This window comes from Notolepis coatsorum (genome assembly GCF_963971535.1).
Source record: "Notolepis coatsorum genome assembly, chromosome: 3".
NCBI lineage: Eukaryota > Metazoa > Chordata > Actinopteri > Aulopiformes > Paralepididae > Notolepis > Notolepis coatsorum.
In genome coordinates, this window is record NC_140167.1 from 172788485 (window position 1) to 172808132 (window position 19648).

The following is a 19648-nucleotide window of genomic DNA, read 5'->3' on the forward strand; positions in this document are numbered from 1 at the left end:
GCTCTATGGAGCTTTGTCAGCAACTACATAACCAATACAGGGCCACAGAGAATCGCTTCAAAGAACACAGTATGCCCTCCTCCTGTATGGCCAAAAGAAAATGGAGAATGGACGTCCTTGCACCAACCTGGATGAGCTGAGGTACACACTAGCCTCTACCACAGATTCATCAGCTGCAAATCTACCCCCAACAGAAGATGCCTTCCAGCAACATGTGTTGAGAGCCTTGTACCAAACAGCAGTGTGGCGTCACAGCCATCTGGCCAAGCCTCTTCTCTGGAACCCAGTTAGAGGGTGGAGGCTCAGAGAAGATGGGTCCATTGAACCTGTGATGTTCCAGAAAGCACCGGCACCTAAGGAAGTTTGAGACATCACCCACCTGTACTGTAAAGATGGTAACTGCAATGATGCCAGCAAATGCCAATGTCTTTCAGTGGGCTTGACTTGCACTGAGTTTTGCTCTTGCTCTTTCCCTAACTGCCCAAATATGATCCATTTAGTCACTGATGATAATGTGGATGAGTGACGGTGATGTGTTGCTAGAATCAAGAATCAAGAGGTTTATTTGTCACATACATACCAGGGCATACAGTGAAATGTGGGTGGTCATGCCTGCATCGATTGTGAAAAATAATACAATAATAAAATAGACATAGAAAAAAAACAGGTAAGACATAAGATGTGCATGATAAAAATAGACATGCTAAATTCCTGAGAAGGTACTGGTTCCTATGTACACTACTATACTGTATACTGTATCTAAACTATACAAGAACCACATCTGTTCTTTCCGTGTGGTGTGTGGTGTGTGTGGTGTGTGGTGTGTGTGTGTGTGTAGAGTTCAGTGTTCTGATGTGTGATAATGGCCTTCTCGTCATTGTTAGAGATCAGCCCCACCACCATGTGTCGTCCGCAAACTTCACTATGGAGTTGGAGCTGAACCTGGCCACACAATCATGTGTGTACAGTGAATACAGCAGGGGGCTCAGAACGCGATTGACGATTGAAATAAAGGTGTTCTATTTCAATTTCAACCTGATTCAATTGGATCTTTGTTTCCATATGAAGTATCATAAAATGTATCATATAAAATATATTAATTATTAAATGTATCATAAATATATTAACATTATAGACCAGAACATTACCTCAAGTAGGCCTGTCACGATAACACATTTTGCTGGGCGATTAATTGTCCCAGAAATTATTGCGATAAGTGATATTATTGCGGTTTTGAGAGAAATAATTTTTTTGATAAATGTATTTCCCAAAAGTTTTCAATCAACTTTTTTTTTTTACTAATATAATGATAATAGCATAATAATGCAAGGAAACCGTTTCAAAGTGCAATAAACCTTTATTTAACATTGGACGACATTTTAAATATCCTAAATTACTACCTAACCAATCAGATATGAGGTAGCGTCAGAAGCAGAGTAACCTCGTTCCCAGTTTTATCTCCGTGAAAGCAATGATAAAACGAGCAGAGCAATGTGTGTGGACAAGAGGCGGGTTGCTACGTTTACTGTAGGAAGGGGCTTTTAGACCCATGTTTTTATTTTTTGCTTCGAAAAGAGGGACATCCTCTCAATATGCGGGACGTGGGACATTAGGTAAAATGGCTGTGCAGTATACAACCAAAAGCGGGACACCTGGTCACCCTAACTGTGGCTCGCGTTTGTTTACTGTGGCTCGCGGATTATGTGATGGGCAAGCTACTTGGAAAATGTTGTAAGCTACACTACCAGTTACTCTCGATTAAAATATAGCTCAACAATAATCAAATAAACACAAATATATACTATCTCTATTGGAATGGAGACTTTTCAGCACAGGATAAACTAGGGATGGGCAAAAAAAAACAGATAGATTGATCACATGATGTACTTGAGTACTCGTGGAGGAAAACGCTGTACAAAATAAACGTCTTTTCCGGTGTTTTAGACTTTGCTCTTTTATTTTGAAACCCACCGACCGGAAGTATTGTTATTATTATCCTAGCAGAACCTATGAGCGGACAACTTGTGTCGTCCGGTTCTGTGTTTTTGAGCTAATGATAAAACAAATGTTGAGATTGTTGGTGAACAACTAACTTTAGGTTAGTTTTAACGTTAGCTACTAACGTTAGATGCAGCTACTACAGGCAATCAACGATGAGGAGGAAGCGTCATAGCATCAACACTAGATCTTTAATCTTTATTTAGCAGTCCAGTTTCTCCGGGCAGTAGCGTATAGCGTTTGTTCACGCTACATCACTACTTGGGTCTAAAAATAGCTACACTACAAAGAACGCTACTTGGTTCAAAAGGAGCGACGCTACCATCACGCTACTGAGAAATGTAGTTAAGCTATGTAGCGTTGCTACTGCCCAACATACGCATGGTGCTCACAGGAGCTCCCGTGCTGTACTCTGTAGTAACGCCAGCGGCCCGCCTCCCCACACGGAGAGGTACTGGTTCCCGCCTCATTAAAACAAACACGCAAATAGCAATTAATTGCGCCCATCAAAATCATTGCATTCATTTTCATTATTGCGCGATAAATTGATTTATTGCTTATTGCAACAGGCCTAACCTCAAGTGACTTTACTTTGCAGTAACATTGAATTTGTCAACATGCTTCTCACCACTGATAATGGGCTTTGGACTGAAGACTTCATTATGTCAATGTTTAATTTTCTTTCATTTAGGACACCTCATACATTTACTGATGTAACTCCCTGACCATGCATGCTATATTTACACATGTGGTATTGCTGGATTCAGCACAACCACACCTTTCCGAAAAAGCCCCCATCTGTGTTTCTATGACAATCCATGGAGGAGCTACTACAAAGTAAATGAGAACATTCTGCATAGATATAAATGTTTTACATTTCAGCTTATTTTAAGTATGTGTACATAGGTATATATTTCCTACATGCATAAAGATATTCACATCCAGGTTTTTCTATTGGGTTAAGCAACTGTCTGACTCTTAGCGTGTCAAGTTTGAAAGCTCTTGGAGCTTGTATTATTAATCTACATGAGTTTATATGTCTCAACTCCCATACGGCCAGGCTATATTTTGGTTGTTTTTTCCTTTGGGGGTGTATAACAATATCTATCAATTTAACCATTTTTGCAGTAAAATATGTTTATACAAGAATCCATTTCATATATGGGAGACCTTAGAGATGAGGAAAAACATTGTTGTGTTTTGTTCTACCTCCGGTAGGGGTATCTCAACATTTTGGGGGCATTGTCACTAGGCTAGAAGTTAAATGTAGTGAGGAGGCGAGTTCCTCCAGGTACATTACTTACCCACTGCCCCCACTGATGTATAAAACCCTTTTTAGTTCATTTTTGCATATCAGTGCCCACATTCAAATAAAACATGCAAATTTGTAAAACACTAAGCGTGTTATCAGTACTTAGTCACACAACATTATAAAGTGAACGTGTCTGTAACTATGGACATTAAACCCTGCAGCAGCTCGACTGGAGAGGAGCGGAGGACCAGTCCAGAGCAGCAACAGTATGTTTGACTGGAGAGGAGCTCAGAGGACCAGTCCAGAGCAGCAACAGTATGTTTGACTGGAGAGGAGCTCAGAGGACCAGTCCAGAGCAGCAACAGTATGTTCGACTGGAGAGGAGCTCAGAGAACGAGTCCAGACCAGCAACAGTATGTTTGACTGGAGAGGAGCTCAGAGGACCAGTCAGTGTCGGCGCCATGGGGGGGCATTCACGGGCCATGCCCCCCCAGATGAGGCACTGTGCCCCTCCAACCGGCATGGTCAATTATTATAAAAAAATAAAATAATTAAACATTTAATTTTTTTTATTATAGTAAAAGTCAGATGTTTTCCTTTATAAATAGGCTATTTAGCCTATTATTAAACGAAATTAAACAAAAAAAGTCTTAAAGGAAGTGTTTGATCTCACGCCACGGCTCACGCACGCTGATTGGTGTGTCTGTTTGAATTTGCTATTGCGTTATTATTGGTCACGTTGAGTTGACGGGTAGGCGTGACTGCATTTGACTTGATTTTGATATGGGTAGGGCGTGACTTGAGTGAGGTCAGTGTGCGCGAAAGATAGTCAGGTAAAATATAATAATCACTTCTTGGAGACGGACATACAAATAAAATGGATATACGAAAATGGTTGGCTGGGGCAGGCGCACCTAAGGCTTCTTCATGGCCTCCTCCAATAATGCCTCCTCCTGGTGAAGGCCTTCCAACATCTAACGTGGTTGAAGAAGTCTGCCAAGAAGCGCAAGGCCCAGGCCCCCCCGGTGCTGCACTTGGAGGTGCTGCATCTGTTACAGCAGAAGCTAACGTGGTGGTTATAGGCCATCATGATGATGATCCAGATCCACAACCGTTGGCGGTAACGGTAAATGATCTTGGGACTGAGCATCGCAAACAAATGGTTTTACAACCATACCCTGCCAGCATTTTTAGCGGTAGGAAACGGTCATTTGTAGTGACGTGGTTCCAAAACAGAGACTGGCTCGAGTACAGTGAACATGCTGATGCAGCTTTTTGTTTCTGCTACCGGAATTTTGTTCTATTGGCAGTAGCACCAATCGGAGAGTGGATGGTTTTGTGAATCTTGGATACCGTAATTGGAAAAATGCCACAGAGAGGGACAGGGGATTTAATAAACATGAAACATCAAAGGAGCATCTCTCTAGCTACACAATGTGGAAGGAGCGAGTGAGACGTGTCAATACCGGCAAGGAGATTTCGACACTTGTCAACACAGACCAGCTACGAAGGAACAGGTACTACTTCTCGGCTCTCGTGGATGTTGTCGGGTTTCTGGTAGAAAACCAGTTGCCTTTACGTGGAAAGCTAGATGCTTTTGGTGACATGTCTGAGGGGGGAAGTGGTCTTTTCCTGTCCTTATTGGACTACACAATTAAAAAGGACCCAGAATTGGCTGACATAGTGAAAACTATCCCTCGAAACGCCACATACACTTGTCATGACATGCAAAATGAACTTATAAGTACACTTAGCAGTGTGGTGACTGAGGCTATAGTGGAAGAAGTAGGCGACTCGCATTACACATTAAAAGTGGACAGAACACGCGATCCCACGGGATGTGAAAATATATCTGTTGTCATTCGTTTTGTAGACCAATCATTTGAAGTGACAGAGCGCCTGGTAACCATAGCGACAGCTGACGCAGGTGATGCACGGACATTGACAGACACAGTCTTAGCTGAGCTAAAGAATGCTGGTTTGGACTCGTCAAAGATTCTCAGCCAGGTGTATGACGGGGCTTCAGTGATGTCAGGGAGGCACGGTGGCATGCAGAAGCTAATGCAACAGACACTGGATCGCGAGATACCTTACGTAAACTGCCTGAACCACCAGCTACATTTGGTCATAGTACATGCGATGTCAGCCGAGCCAGCTGTAGTGGACTTTTTTAATGTGTGTAGCACGTTGTACAAATTCTGCAAGAAGCCCACAGTTGCTGTGCATTACAAGGGTGAGCGTCTTAAACGCCTTCTAGAACAGAGGTGGACAGGGCACCTTGCCACCGTGTCTGTCATTCTAAAATCATTTGACAACATCACATCTCTTCTGACTGAGATCGACGCTGTGCGGGCTCATGGCGCAGAGCTACGAATGGAAGCTGTGGGCCTGCTGCGAGAGATGACAGAGCCCAGATTTGCATTCACTGCAAACGTAGTGCACAGAGTGCTTGCCCTGCTTGACCCAGCAAACCAAATGCTACAAAGAGAGGATGCTGACTTGTTGACAGGTCTGCGTGTTGTGGCTAGTTCAAAAGAATGCGTACGAAAACTACGTTGTGATGAGGAGTTTGACAAGGTGTGGGACATGACCACAGATACCAGTGCATCACTGAGACAAACAGAAACCCCTAAAAGAAAACACACAACAAACACGAACATGGATGGGTATGTGGTTGAGGGAACAACAGGCCAGAGGAATGCTGACTGCAAAACAGAACTCAAGAGAATGTACATTAGCATTATCGAGTCAGTTGTTGGAGAAATGGATCAGAGGTTTAGTGAACGCAACACTCAACTGGCTAGGGCACTTGCTGCACTCGATCCAAAAAGTGACACATTTCTAGATGCTACAGCTGTGAAGCATATCATGGACCTGTCACGATCACCTATAATTGAGGCAGAGTTTGTAGTAGCAAAAGAGTTTTTCAAGACTGAAAAGGAATCACAGCCAATCGAGGGGGGGATCTGGACCACAAAGTACATTTTGTCACACTACCACAAAACTCTTGTGGCAATGCCCAGTGTATTGATTGCGTTCAAGCACGCATTAACTTTCGGCGCCTCCACCGCAATGTGCGAGAACTCGTTCTCAACACTACGGAACGTTTTTTCAGATCACAGACGGACAATGCTCCACAGTAGGACTGAGTGTACTTGTCTACACTCTACTCGGTTGAGTACTTTATTATCTAAAGATGGTAAGTTAGAGTGTTGTGTTTGTTCATAGACAGACAGTAGAGGTTGAGTACTTTATTATCTAAAGATGGTAAGTTAGAGTGTTGTGTTTGTTCATAGTTAAAGACAGTAGAGGTTGAGTACTTTATTATCTAAAGATGGTAAGTTAGAGTGTTGTGTTTGTTCATAGTTAAAGACAGTAGAGGTTGAGTACTTTATTATCTAAAGATGGTAAGTTAGAGTGTTGTGTTTGTTCATAGTTAAAGACAGTAGAGGTTGAGTACTTTATTAGCTAAAGATGTTAAGTTAGAGTGTTGTGTTCATTCATAGTTAGACATTAGAGGTTGAGTAAATATCTAAAGATAAGTTAGATGTCAATGTTTTGGTTTGATTGTTTGTACTAGTAACGTTAATGCTAGCAGAATAGACACAACGTGAGGTAATCACCATCCATTTTAAACCGGTTATTACCTAATGCTAACGTTAGCAGATAGACGCGAGACTGGTAACATTACAGCTTGGCGTTAGCCTAATGCTAACGTTAACGTTATCGTTAATGTTGTTATTGATTGATGAGTCGGCATTTAATACAGAGGTGCTGGCGGCATTTAATACAGAGGTGCTGTCTGCATTTAATACAGAGGTGCTTCACAGCGCTCACAGCGCGGCGTTTCCAATATTATAAATACGGAAACAGCTGTTCTGCGAGGAAGTCAGGAAGTCAGCGAAAGAGCTGTAGAGCGTCGCGTAACGCGCGTCGATAAGGGGGCGTGTAATAGGGTAGGGTCATGTGGGGTCAGTGGCCAATCAGAGGAACCCGGAAACCGAATTCCGACTAAATCCGTTGCGGAAGTGATACACGCGTCCAGACCAGCAACAGTATGTTTGACTGGAGAGGAGCTCAGAGAACCAGTCCAGACCAGCAACAGTATGTTTGACTGGAGAGGAGCTCAGAGGATCAGTCCAGACCAGCAACAGTATGTTTGACTGGAGAGAAGCTCAGAGGACCAGTCCAGACCAGCAACAGTATGTTTGCACGATGCACTAAACTTAAGGCTACATTGATTGTAGTCGTTGATCAGTCAATTAACAGATTGATGGAAGGTATTACAGTCTGTTGGCTTATTTTTTAATCGGAACATAACGTCAACTCTGTCTGTCCAACAAATGGATACTAGTCATTGAAAATGAATTAAAAACAGACATAGATGGACAGACACAGTGGCTCAATGTAGCTGCATAACGTTAAAGGTCAAAGTAAGCGTTCTACAGATACTTGAGCGCCATTTCGTAAAATGTCGGGTGGCGCCGGTAACACCAGTGTTATCATGGAAAATTTCACATCACCATGGCAACCCCCAACTCAACCTCCCATATACACCACCACACACCCGCACCCCTCCTCACCCTCTTGATGTCCGTGATGGCGGAGACGGAGCTGGGGTACTTGAAGTAGTCGGCCAGCATGGCCACCAGGTGGTCGGTGGTGCTGGCGATCCTCTGCAGCTCCACGTCGGGCTCCATCAGGTAGGCCAGCGTCTCCGCCCCCTCCACCCGCTCCTCCAGCAGCCGCTCCTTACTGCACATCCGTACCAGACAGGGCAGGGTCTGGAGACACACACACACAGAGACACAGCGACACATACATACACGCAGACACACACAACACGCCAGGGTGAGATACACAACTCCTAAAACAAAGACCCAGGATAATAACCTGAGCCTCACCTGAATGACAACGATGACGGATTAAGTTATTCTGTTACTTTTAGAACGATGCAGCTGTCATCTGTCCTGATGGCACCCGCTCTACACATGTACGTTAGACTGGGAGAGAGAGGGAGAAGGGAGAGAGAAAGCAGACCGAGAGGGAGAGAGAGGGGACAGAAGAGAGAGAGAGAGAGAGAGAGAGAGAGAGAGAGAGAGAGAGAGAGAGAGAGAGAGAGAGAGAGAGAGAGAGAGCGGGTAGAGAGTGGGGGGCAGAGAGAGAGAGAGAAGAGAGAGAGAGAGAGAGAGAGAGAGAGAGAGAGAGAGAGAGAGAGAGGACATAGAGGGAGAGAGAGAGAGAGAGAGAGGGGGACAGAGAGGGGGGACAGAGAGAGAGAGGGAGGGGACAGAGAGAGAGAGAGAGAGAGAGAGAGAGAGAGAGAGAGAGAGAGAGAGAGAGAGAGAGAGAGAGAGAGAGAGAGAGCGGGTAGACAGGGTGGGGGGCAGAGAGGGAGAGGACAGAGTGAGAGAGAGGGAGAGGGGGAGAGAGAAAGAGAATCAAACAAATCACATTGATGCTTACTGATCTCAGACAAGCGAAACAGCACATCGAGGCCATGATGCACAGGCAGCCACTCACCATTTGGATGCCGTTAGCTGCATTTCAATAGGCTGGTCCCTCTGCATCATTCTCACAAATACCTGAGACAGCAGCTCTCCATCCACCAGCACTGTCAACACACAGCAAACAACTGTTACAATGTGACATTCATACAGAGAGAGAGAGAGAGAGAGAGAGAGAGAGAGAGAGAGAGAGAGAGAGAGAGAGAAGAGAGAGAGAGAAAGAGAGAGAGAGAGAGAGGATGAAGAGAGATATGATGAAGAGGAGGAAGTGGGAGATATGATGAAGAGATAGATATGATGAAGAGATAGATATGATGAAGAGATAGGGATATGATGAAGAGATAGTAGGGATGTCCGATATTATCGGCCGACCGATATTATCGGCCGATATCGGCAGTAAAATGTGATATCGGAAAATATCGGTATCGGTAAAAAAAAAAAAAAAAAAAAAAACAATTTTTTTTTTTTTTTAACATTTATTTAACCTTTATTTACCCAGGCAAGCAAGTAAGAACCAATTCTTATTTTATTTATTGTCAAAAGTATGCATGTTGGTTTAAAATGTTCATTTTTACTTTTTTAATGATCATATTTTGCACAGATAATGCTTACATTTAGAAAGCCTTTTGAATGCATCCAGTGAAATTATTAGTTACCTGAAATTATTCCGTTTTTTGGGGGGGAAACCCTGCATATATCGGTATCGGTTGATATCGGTATCGGTATCGGTATCGGAAATTGGAGTTGGACAATATCGGAATATCGGTATCGGTAAAAAAGCCAATATCGAGCATCCCTAAGAGATAGAGATAGGATGAAGAGATAGAGAGACATGGAGATAGATATGATGAAGAATAGAGATATGATGAAGAGATAAAGAGAGATGTGATGAGAGAGAGAGAGAGAGAGAGAGAGAGGGAGGGAAAGAAAGAGAGAGAGGGAGGGAAATAGAGAGGGGGCAGAGGGAGAGAGAGAGAAGAGAGACGAAAAGAAAGAGAAGAGTCTTCTCACCATTGACTAGTGTCATGGAGACCTGAGTGTTCTCATAAGCCAGGACTGAGAAACACTTTAACGCCTGCATCCGTACCTGAGAGAGAGAGAGAGACAGAGAGAGAGAGACAGACGGAGAGAGAGAAGTTATGGTAAGTATGCCCTCATGACACAGAGGGGGATGAAATGGGAACACAAGCACACATTCTTTACCTTGTAGGATGGAGAGATGAGCAGAGGAGCGATGTTCTGGATGGCACCATGGTTGAAAAGAACCGTCTGATGCTCAGGAGTCTGGACAGAGAACACAAACACAACCATGAGCCTCTGTCTAGCATGTATGATGCACTGTGTGAACGGGTTTGCTTGTGTGCGTGTGTGTGCGCGTGCGTGCGTGTGTGCGTGCATGCGTGCGTGTGTGTATCTACCTTGCAGCAGTGGGAGAAGATCTGTGTGATGTACTCCTGTGTTCGTTGTGATCGGCTCAACAGGGACATGAGGTGGGGGATCACAGTGGGGTCCTGGAAACACACACACACTAAAATTAATGAAGGAACGTCTCTGCTGCAGCACTGTGATTAAAAAAGTGAAATATCACACAGGAATTAAATAATAAAGCATATCAGACTCCGTGACTCCTCAATTAGCTTTTGTTCAAACTCACTCTCACACACACAGTCAGAATAATACTAATAACCCAACACTGAAATACTGCATCTTGTCTTCATGGACTGAGTGGGTAGAAGGCCACGTACTGTATAGAGCAGCTGCACAGGGGTGACAGGGCTGATGAAGACTGTTCTGAGACATCGGAGACACGCCTCGATGAAGATTAGATCTAGACACAGGAGACCTGGACACACAAGTAAAAAACCTTAGCAAATTAGAAAACTGAAAATCAAATAAATATATATATATGTGTATATTTAAAAAAGAACAGAGAACACTACAATAGAATAAAGCTCATTTGGATATACAAAAGAAAACAAAATATTTGTGGGTCCACAAAATCTGTCTAAGATCCTTGGGGAAATTCAGGGGAGGGGAAGAGGAGGTACAGGGCAATAGTAGAAAGACATAAATATAATGTAGGCAATACAATTTTATCTGAATAGAAGAATATGAGAAAGAATAAACAGTGTAAACAATATAATTAACTCTGTATATAAAAATATGAGAAAGATAAACAGCATAAACAAAAGGTGCAGATGAGGGGCCAATTGGTTATATTATAAAACTATTATACATAATTTATTGTCGATGGAGCAGCTCCAGACTTTATACCTGATTACATCACAAGTTTGATTCTCTGGTTTCTGGCTTTGGGAGCGTAGCTCATGTTCACACATATTGATTGAACAGTCTCAGGCCATGGAAATAGCATATTCCCATGTTTAAATCTGAGTGGTGTTTATCCTTTCAGAGATGAGACACGGTGCCTCTCCACTCATCTACATAATGATAATAACACAGGCGTTGCTTTGGTCAGCTCCGTTCAAAGTCATGCGAGACCAGTGTGTTTATGTCTATGTGTGCGTGCGCATGTGTGTTTATGTGTGGGTGTGTTTATTGTTTATTGTTTAAAAGGATCCCCATTAGCTGTCACCTAAGTGCCGAGCTAGTCTTCCTGGGGTCCACATAGAAAGACAACAGAAAACACAAAACATAACAACATGAGATACATATGACAATCACAATTAACAATGATAATCTAAAAACAGTAAAACATTGTAGACATCATTATCTAAAAACATTGTAACATTGTCTAAAAACAGTAAAACATTGTAGACATCATTATCAACATCAGAATATTTTGCTCACATATTTAAGTAGTGCATTCTCAGGTGGTATTTGAAAGACACTTTACTATTCAATTTACTTATGTTCAGTGGGCAGTTATTCCAATGATTGATGGTACGATAAACAACAGTCCTCTTTAAAGCATTTGATTTTGGACATAATCTGTCCATCATCAGCTGACCTAGTAAAATAAGAATGAACCTGACTGCATCTGACAATTTGTTTGTATAAGAAAACAGGTTGAGACGAAAAGACTGTTCCTGAAAAATTTAACTGTGTTGAAAACCAGCCTATTCTCTACCGTTAACCATGAGAGTTGCCGGTAGGGATGGGTACCTTTCACATTTGAACCGATACCGGTACCGGTACCGGTACCTGTGAATCGATACCGGTACCCAACGGTACCTTTTTTCGGTACTTTAAAAAAAGAAAAAATTATTAATTTTTTTTTTTACTTTTTTTTATTTTTTATTTTTTTTTTACTTTTTTCTTTTCATGTCAACGTTCACACGCACAATATATGCTTACCTAGGATTCGACTTGATTCAACAACAAAGCAGTCGGAGCAATGACGAGCCGAAAACTGTCGAAATTTAATTTACCTACCTCAGTCGTAAAAAAAAATCCAAACTTCAAATAACTACAATTTCGACAGTTTTCGGCTTGTCATTGCTCCGACTGCTTTGTTGTTGAATCAAGTCAAATCCTAGGTAAGCATATATTGTGCGTGTGAACGTTGACATGAAAAGAGAAAAGTAAAAAAAAAAAAAAAAAATTAATAATTTCTTTTTTTATTTTTTTTTCGGTTTCTCACTTGATTCGATACTCGGTAGTACCGACGTGTTTCGGTTCGGTACCTCAAAAGTATCGAATTCGGTACCCATCCCTAGTTGCCGGTGCATAGTGATGGTGTTTGTTCTCATGGAACAATGTAAAACTAACCTTGCAGCTCTGTTCTGGGCAGTTTGCAATTTCTTTAGTTGACCTTTGGATGCAGAGGACCATACTGGTGCACAATAATCTAGGTGACATAAAATTAAAGATTTCGCCACCTGTCCCACAATATATGTAGGGACATAAGAAATACATTTCCTCACCATGGAGATACCACTCCCCATCTTCTTCACTATGGTATCAATGTGTTCTGCCCATGACAGCTGGCTATCAATTATTATGCCCAGTAATTTTACTTTATTTACCTGTTCTATGGGTTCGTCAGACACGTTCAAACTCATTTTTGGTATTGATGACAATTTATGACTCGAACCCAAGATAATTGATTTGGTTTTTGAGATGTTTAGTACCAACTTATTCCGTTTTATCCAATCAAACACCATATTTAACTCGGCTGATAAAACATTGTGTGTGCGTTTATGTGTGCCTGTGTACCTTGTAGTGTGTGTGTTTATGTGTGCCTGTGTGTGTGTGTGTGTGTGTGTGTGTGTGTGTGTGTGTGTGTGTGTGTGTGTGTGTGTGTGTGCGTTTATGTGTGCCTTGTAGTGTGTGTGTTTATGTGTGGCTGTGTGTGTGTGTGTAGCTTGCAATGTGTGTGTTTGTGTGTGCCTGTTTGTGTACCTTGTAGTGTTTATATTTATGTGTGCCTGTGTTTGTGTGTACCTTGCAGTGTGTGTTTATGTGTGCCTGTGTGTACCTTGCAGTGTGTGTTTATGTACCTGTGTGTGTGTGTGTGTGTGTGTGTGTGTGTGTGTGTGTGTGTGTGTGTGTGTGTGTGTGTGTGTGTGTGTGTGTGTGTGTGTGTGTGTGTGTGTGTGTGTACCTTGCAGCAGGGCAGGGATGATGTGACAGTCCACTAGGGACTTGATGTTGTTCTCGGTGCCCATGGCCAGGCTGCCCAGCACCACGGCACACTCTGTCTGCAGCTCCGCGCTGGACGAGCTCTGCTGCAGCAGGTACAGCAGCCTGGAAGCAACAAGCACACAGATGCTCCTTATACAGGGTGTCTTCGGGTTTCAACAGGTTCAAGTTACATTTAAGACCTTTTAATACCACTTAGAGAAAAATGTAATACCAATTTCACTGCCATACTAGCAAAAACACCCAAACAACTGCCTCTTTGAACTGCTGCGGTCAGGCAAGCGATACCGGAGTCTCATGGCAAGCACAGAGAGACTCAGAAGGAGCTTCTATCCCCAGGCCATCAGGATGCTCAATGACAATCAATGAAAATAACACTATTTAACAACAGCACACACATCCACACTCACTTAATAAACAACTCACTGTAGCACCCACTTTACCCACTTTATATGTATTGGTATATTTGTATATGTTTTTGTTGAGATTTGCACAACTCAACTCATACCTCATTGCACCTCACCACCACAAGGTGGCACCACAAGCTAAGTTGTACCTCATCACATTCCTGCATTGTACTGTATATGGGAACTCAGTTACCATTCTCTACTCTGCACTGTATATTCTATATAGAACATTTTTGTTTTGTTTACACTTGTTTACGTACTTGACTTTCTATTCTATACTTATCCTTTTATATAGCACTCTCAGGAGCAAAACGGAAAGAACCATTTCATATAAAAGTATTCTGTATTTCTATAGAACAACTAATAAAGAAACTTGAACTTTAACTTGAAAAAACAACAAACGCACATAGCGACACTGAACAGGCGGCTGCACTTGCCGATTCAAATTCTCGCATGTTCCATTCAAGGCCTCGCCAGACCGTACCAAGCTCCCGGTAGCCCCGCAAAAAACAACGACTAAAAACATTTCATATAGTGTTTGGTTTCGAGTCCTAAAGCAACATAGGAGGTTTCGAGTCCCGTGATCAATAGATCACTAAAGCAACACAATAAATGGTTTAGAGTCCGACTCCTAAAGCAACAGTGGTTTAAAGTCCTGTGATCAATAGATCACTAAAGCAACCAAATTGGATGTGCATTACGCTTCATGTGTTAATTTGTGACTACTTCGTCCTTTCTTATGTAATGTGGATAGGAGTGATTTAAATGTAAAAAACTAAACAAACAATAGAAAGATTACATTGTGCCACTAGATTGCACTATTTTACTCTTTTATTACAGGTTCTAAACTGTCAGGTATTGAACTGTGTGGGTATCAAGGAGGAAGAAAGACGGCCTAGAGCTGCGGCATGAGAGAGGGAACTGCGCCCTGAGAGGGAGGTTCGAAGGGTCAAAGTGGGTATCAAACAGGAAGGAAGACTGTCGGGTTCTAAACTGTGGATACCAAACAGGGAAGGTAAAGACGGGTTTAAACTGTTGAACAGTCATTCAGAACTATTTTATAGCACGATTGCATAATTTTACTCAGTCTATTCTCTTCTACTATTTTATTGCACTGCACTATTGCAATATTTTACCATCTATTCTATTTCACTCTTTATTATTGCCATATAATCAAACCATAAACAAGGTGGCCTAGTGGGATGTTAGATCCTAATGTGAAAAACTGATTTTATATATCTGCACTTTATGTGCCCGTCTTATTTCTGCTGTGAAGCACTTGGAGCTGCAATTCTTGTATGAAAGGTGCTATAGAAATAAAGTGTGTTATTATATATATTTTTAATAATATTTTTTCATCTACTCACAGGGAGGCTTGAAGAGTTGGCAACAGGCTGTAAGAGAAGTGGTGCCGTCTTGACGGTGAGACGAACAGACCTACAGCTCCACCCGCAGCACTGATGGCAATATATTCTGATAACAACCATCCTTTTGTAGTCTACATTATTCCTCTAATTAATAATAATAATTCATTACATTTATATAGCACTTTTCTAGACACTCAAAGCGCTCCCCACAATGTAGGGTGGAAATTGCCTCCTTCACCACCACTGGTAGCACCCAACCTTGGGCTACGCAGGCTCAATGGCTGCCATACACTGGCACCAGGCACACATCACACTACACAATGGCTGAACCGTTCGGCTCAGGAGACAGGGATTGATAGCAGCCTATTAAGGGGAGGGATGATTAGGTGGCCTTGATGTCAGAGACCTGATTGGGAATTTGGCCAGGAACGTCAGGAAACCCCCTTCTCTTTGCGATAGGCGCCATGGGTTCTTTAGCGACCGAGATTCAGTCAGGACCTCTGTTTAGCGTCACATCCGAAGGACGGCACTCGCAGCTATACGGTGTCCCTATCACCGTAACAGGGGCATTGTTACCGACTAAGGTAAAGGCTACATGAAACAGCCTACTGTTAGATCTCAGTGCAGCATTTGATACAATCGATCACGATATTCTAATCGATCGTCTTGAAAACCATGTCGGTTTCTCAGACCATGTGCTGGGCTGGTTTAAAACATACATCAGAGGGAGGAAATTCTATGTTAAACTAGGAGATCACATGTCTGATATATACGACAACAACTATGGAGTTGCACAAGGGAGTTGCTTAGGTCCTTTACTCTTCTCCCTTTACATGTTACCGCTGGGTGATATCATCAGAGAACATAATGTAGATTTCCATAGCTATGCGGATGATACACAACTGTACATATCTGCTGAACCAAATGATACAGCGATTAGCTCCATTACAGACTGCTTACTGGCAATAAATAAATGGATGAGTAAGAACTTCCTGAAACTAAACGAGAACAAAACTGAAATTCTAATTATCGGCTCCAAAACTAAAAAAGAAACATTAATAAAGAACCTGGGGGGACTAACCCCTTGGATCAAATCTGAGGTCACTAGTCTTGGGGTTATCATAGATTCAGAACTGAATTTCAATTCTCATATTAGCAAAGTGACGAAAACATCGTTCTTCCATCTCAGAAATATAGCAAAAGTACGACCATTTATTACCGTACTTTTCGCACTATAAGCCGCACCTGACTATAAGCCGCAGCAGCTAAATTGAATGATGTGTACATATATAAGCCGCACTGGACTATAAGCCGCAGGTGTTTTAATGTTTAATTACCATATGTAATTAGCATTGGGACACAATACTGTCGGACAAATAACAAGAATTAACTCATTTACAAGTTGTATTAAGTTTAGCAAATAAGGGAACAGATAAATAACATTTCAATGCAGTCAAAAAAGCAATAGTTTGATTTTTACATTTTCGGGTTTGGTCACGTTGAGTCACATATAAGCCGCACCGTTATATAAGCCGCAGGGTCGAAAAATGGGGGGGAAAGCCGCGGCTTATAGTCCGAAAAGTACGGTAATCAGAACGATGCTGAGAAGCTAATTCATGCATTCATATCTAGCCGGTTAGACTACTGTAATGCACTTTTCACAGGTCTCCCTAAGAAAACCACAGAGAGGCTTCAGCTAATCCAAAACTCTGCAGCCCGACTGCTAACTAGAACCAAAAGGAGAGAGCACATTAGTCCAGTCCTAGCCGCTTTACACTGGCTTCCTGTAACATTTAGAAATGACTTTAAGGTCCTTCTCCTTACATACAAAGCTCTAAATGGACAGGGACCTAGCTACATCGCCAACACTCTAATAAATTACACACCAGCAAGAACACTGCGATCATCAGCTGCTGGACTACTAGAGGCTCCCAGAAGCAGTCAAAAGAGGATCGGTAATGCAGCCTTTATCAACTATGCCCCAAAACTATGGAACAAACTACCCCAAAACATCAGGGAAGCCAACTCGCTAGACATCTTTAAAAGACAGCTTAAAACCTCTCTCTTTGCTCAGGCATTTCACTGATAGATATCTGCTACCACCTAGTGGCAAGAGGAAACATCAGGGATATTCTGACACAACTTGTATTTATTCTTACCCTGCCTACTCTTTTACACTGCCTATCAAATTCATGTGTCGGTTATTGCACTTTTTACTTCTTACTGATGACTATTTTTAAACTGAATCATTTTAAACTATTCTTATTATTTGCTAGATCCAAATGTGAAACACTGATTATTTGTTCATGAATTACAGGAGTATTACTGAATAGAGCACTTTTTACTTCTTACTGATGACTATTTTTAAACTGAATCATTTTATTCTTATTATTTGCTAGATCCAAATGTGAAACACTGTGATTATTTGTTCATGAATAACAGGAGTATTACTGAATAGAGAGCCTATTAGGATGCTAGATCCTAATGTGAAACACTGTGATTTGCCATATCTTGCTATGCTCGCTCATGCCTGTATTTTTTATGTCCGTTCTATTTTATAATTTTTTGACTATTTTTAAACTGAATCATTTTAAACTATTTTGACTATTTGTGTTACTGAAAACTGTAAGCGGAGAGCCTATTGGGATGCTAGATCCTAATGTGAAACACTGTGATTCTACCTGTCTATCTTTTTATGCTCGCTTATGCCTGTATTTTTTGCTGTTGTGAAGCACTTTGAACTGCAACCTCTGTATGAAAAGTGCTATACAAATAAAGTTATTATTATTATTATTACCAGCTTATTCCCAACACATGTGGGTTCTCCCTGCTTCTTTTGTTAAGATGTGTTATGATATGTTGCGAGTTGAATTGCAAGGACAGGATGAACATCACACACCGACGGCGGAGGCAACCATGCCAAAGGTGCCAAGCTGCTCATCGAGAGCGCTGCCTGGGAGGAGAGAGAATCGAACTGGAAACCTCCGGATTACCAGACGACTGCACTACCTCCTGAGCCACTGAATATATGTAGTATCCTAGCCTGTTAGTCAAAGTCTGTCTTTAGAGTGTTCAAATATCTGTGGGACAAGGTTACCTTTGCAACAATGTTTCAGACTAATCAAATCATTAAATCAAATGTATTTGTTAGTCCAGGATCACATGGAAAAGCTCCCATGGGCTGTCATTGTTAGGGTTGGGCACCGAAAACCGGTTCTAATAGGAACCGGTTCCTAACTTCCGGTTCTGGAACCGGAAGTAACATATTTGAATTTCGATTCTAAATTTCGATTTTTTTTTTTTTTTTTTTTTTTTATTAATACCCTAGTTACAGTACAGCAACCAAATTAAACTGTATCAAGTCAACTGAAAATGTGAATAGTATGATTTTCTTTTTGAAAAATAAAATAAAATAAAAATCTCCTTCGAAATAAGCTGTGACCTGTTTTGACCTGCACCTCAAAGAATCGGAATCGAGAATCGTTTAGACCAGGAATCGATATGGAGAATCGGAATCGGAACCGGAATCGTTCAAATCCAAACGATGCCCAACCCTAGTACAAGTCAAAGAAGAAAGATAATAAATCAAAAACGAGAAACCTCAGATGGGCTGTTCAAAGGAGATCCCCCAACAGGATGTCGGTGATAATAGTGTTGCTGTGGATGATAGATGGAGAATAGAACTGGCGAATAATTGGTATGAATGTATATATACACATGTAATGAAACGCATATATACATACATGGTAGCAGTAGTATCTAAGGTACATAAGAACATTAAAAAATAATAGAGCTAAATTTTTTTTATAAAAAAATAAGAAAAGGCATAGGAAAACTGAGGGAGACCAGAAGATAGACGTGCTACATCTCACTACATACAACGCAAGCTCAGTACACTCTACCATCAGTGCACTCTGCCATCAATCAGTGCACTCTGCCATCAGTGCACTCTTGGCATCAGTGCACTCTTGGCATCAGTGCACTCTTGGCATCAGTGCAAAAACCTCTAAGTCATTTTTTATTCCTCCCTCTCATTTAACACTTTGGCTGCCATGGGTTAAATTAATGATATACCATAGATTGCCAGCGCTATTTGTCTATGGAGAAAGTCCCCTTCTTTGCAGGGCTATAACTTTTTAAATTCTATTGCTACATTGCCATTATTAGGGCCCATTCAAAGTCCTATATGTATTGTTCATTGTGTAGCAACGTTAAACTTTTTCATTCACATATTCATAGTAAAGTATGGTCTAATGTATAAGTATGTTTTCATCTCTTTCTGCAACTTTCTCCAGAACGTGATATATAGCCCCAAATGCATTATATTGATGATGAAATACAGTTTGATGGCAATCAGCGCGATATAAAAAATTCCAACTAGACGTACTTCTAGAAGTTACTACACGTCATCTGATGTTGACCGGATGGGCGAGGGGGCGTTTATAATTCCGTGGGCAGCGTTATACCAATCATCTAATGTGGGTCAAATGTTGATAAAAGCAGTTAGTATCG

The 19648-nt window shown here is 41.6% G+C and overlaps 1 protein-coding gene across 2 annotated transcripts in view; it reads right to left on the reverse strand.

The window, feature by feature from the left end:
* armc8 (armadillo repeat containing 8) overlaps positions 1-19648 on the reverse strand; it is a 144058-nt gene that overhangs the window by 77247 nt on the left and 47163 nt on the right. For both annotated transcript variants that reach the window (XM_084310008.1, XM_084310007.1), the window contains exons 4-11: positions 13325-13467; positions 10503-10600; positions 10176-10268; positions 9961-10041; positions 9769-9844; positions 8774-8864; positions 8193-8253; positions 7834-8034 (exon numbers count right to left, since the gene is read on the reverse strand). In XM_084310008.1, the coding sequence (XP_084166134.1) occupies positions 7834-8034; positions 8193-8253; positions 8774-8864; positions 9769-9844; positions 9961-10041; positions 10176-10268; positions 10503-10600; positions 13325-13467 (844 nt within the window). The remainder of the gene's footprint in view (positions 1-7833; positions 8035-8192; positions 8254-8773; positions 8865-9768; positions 9845-9960; positions 10042-10175; positions 10269-10502; positions 10601-13324; positions 13468-19648) is intronic.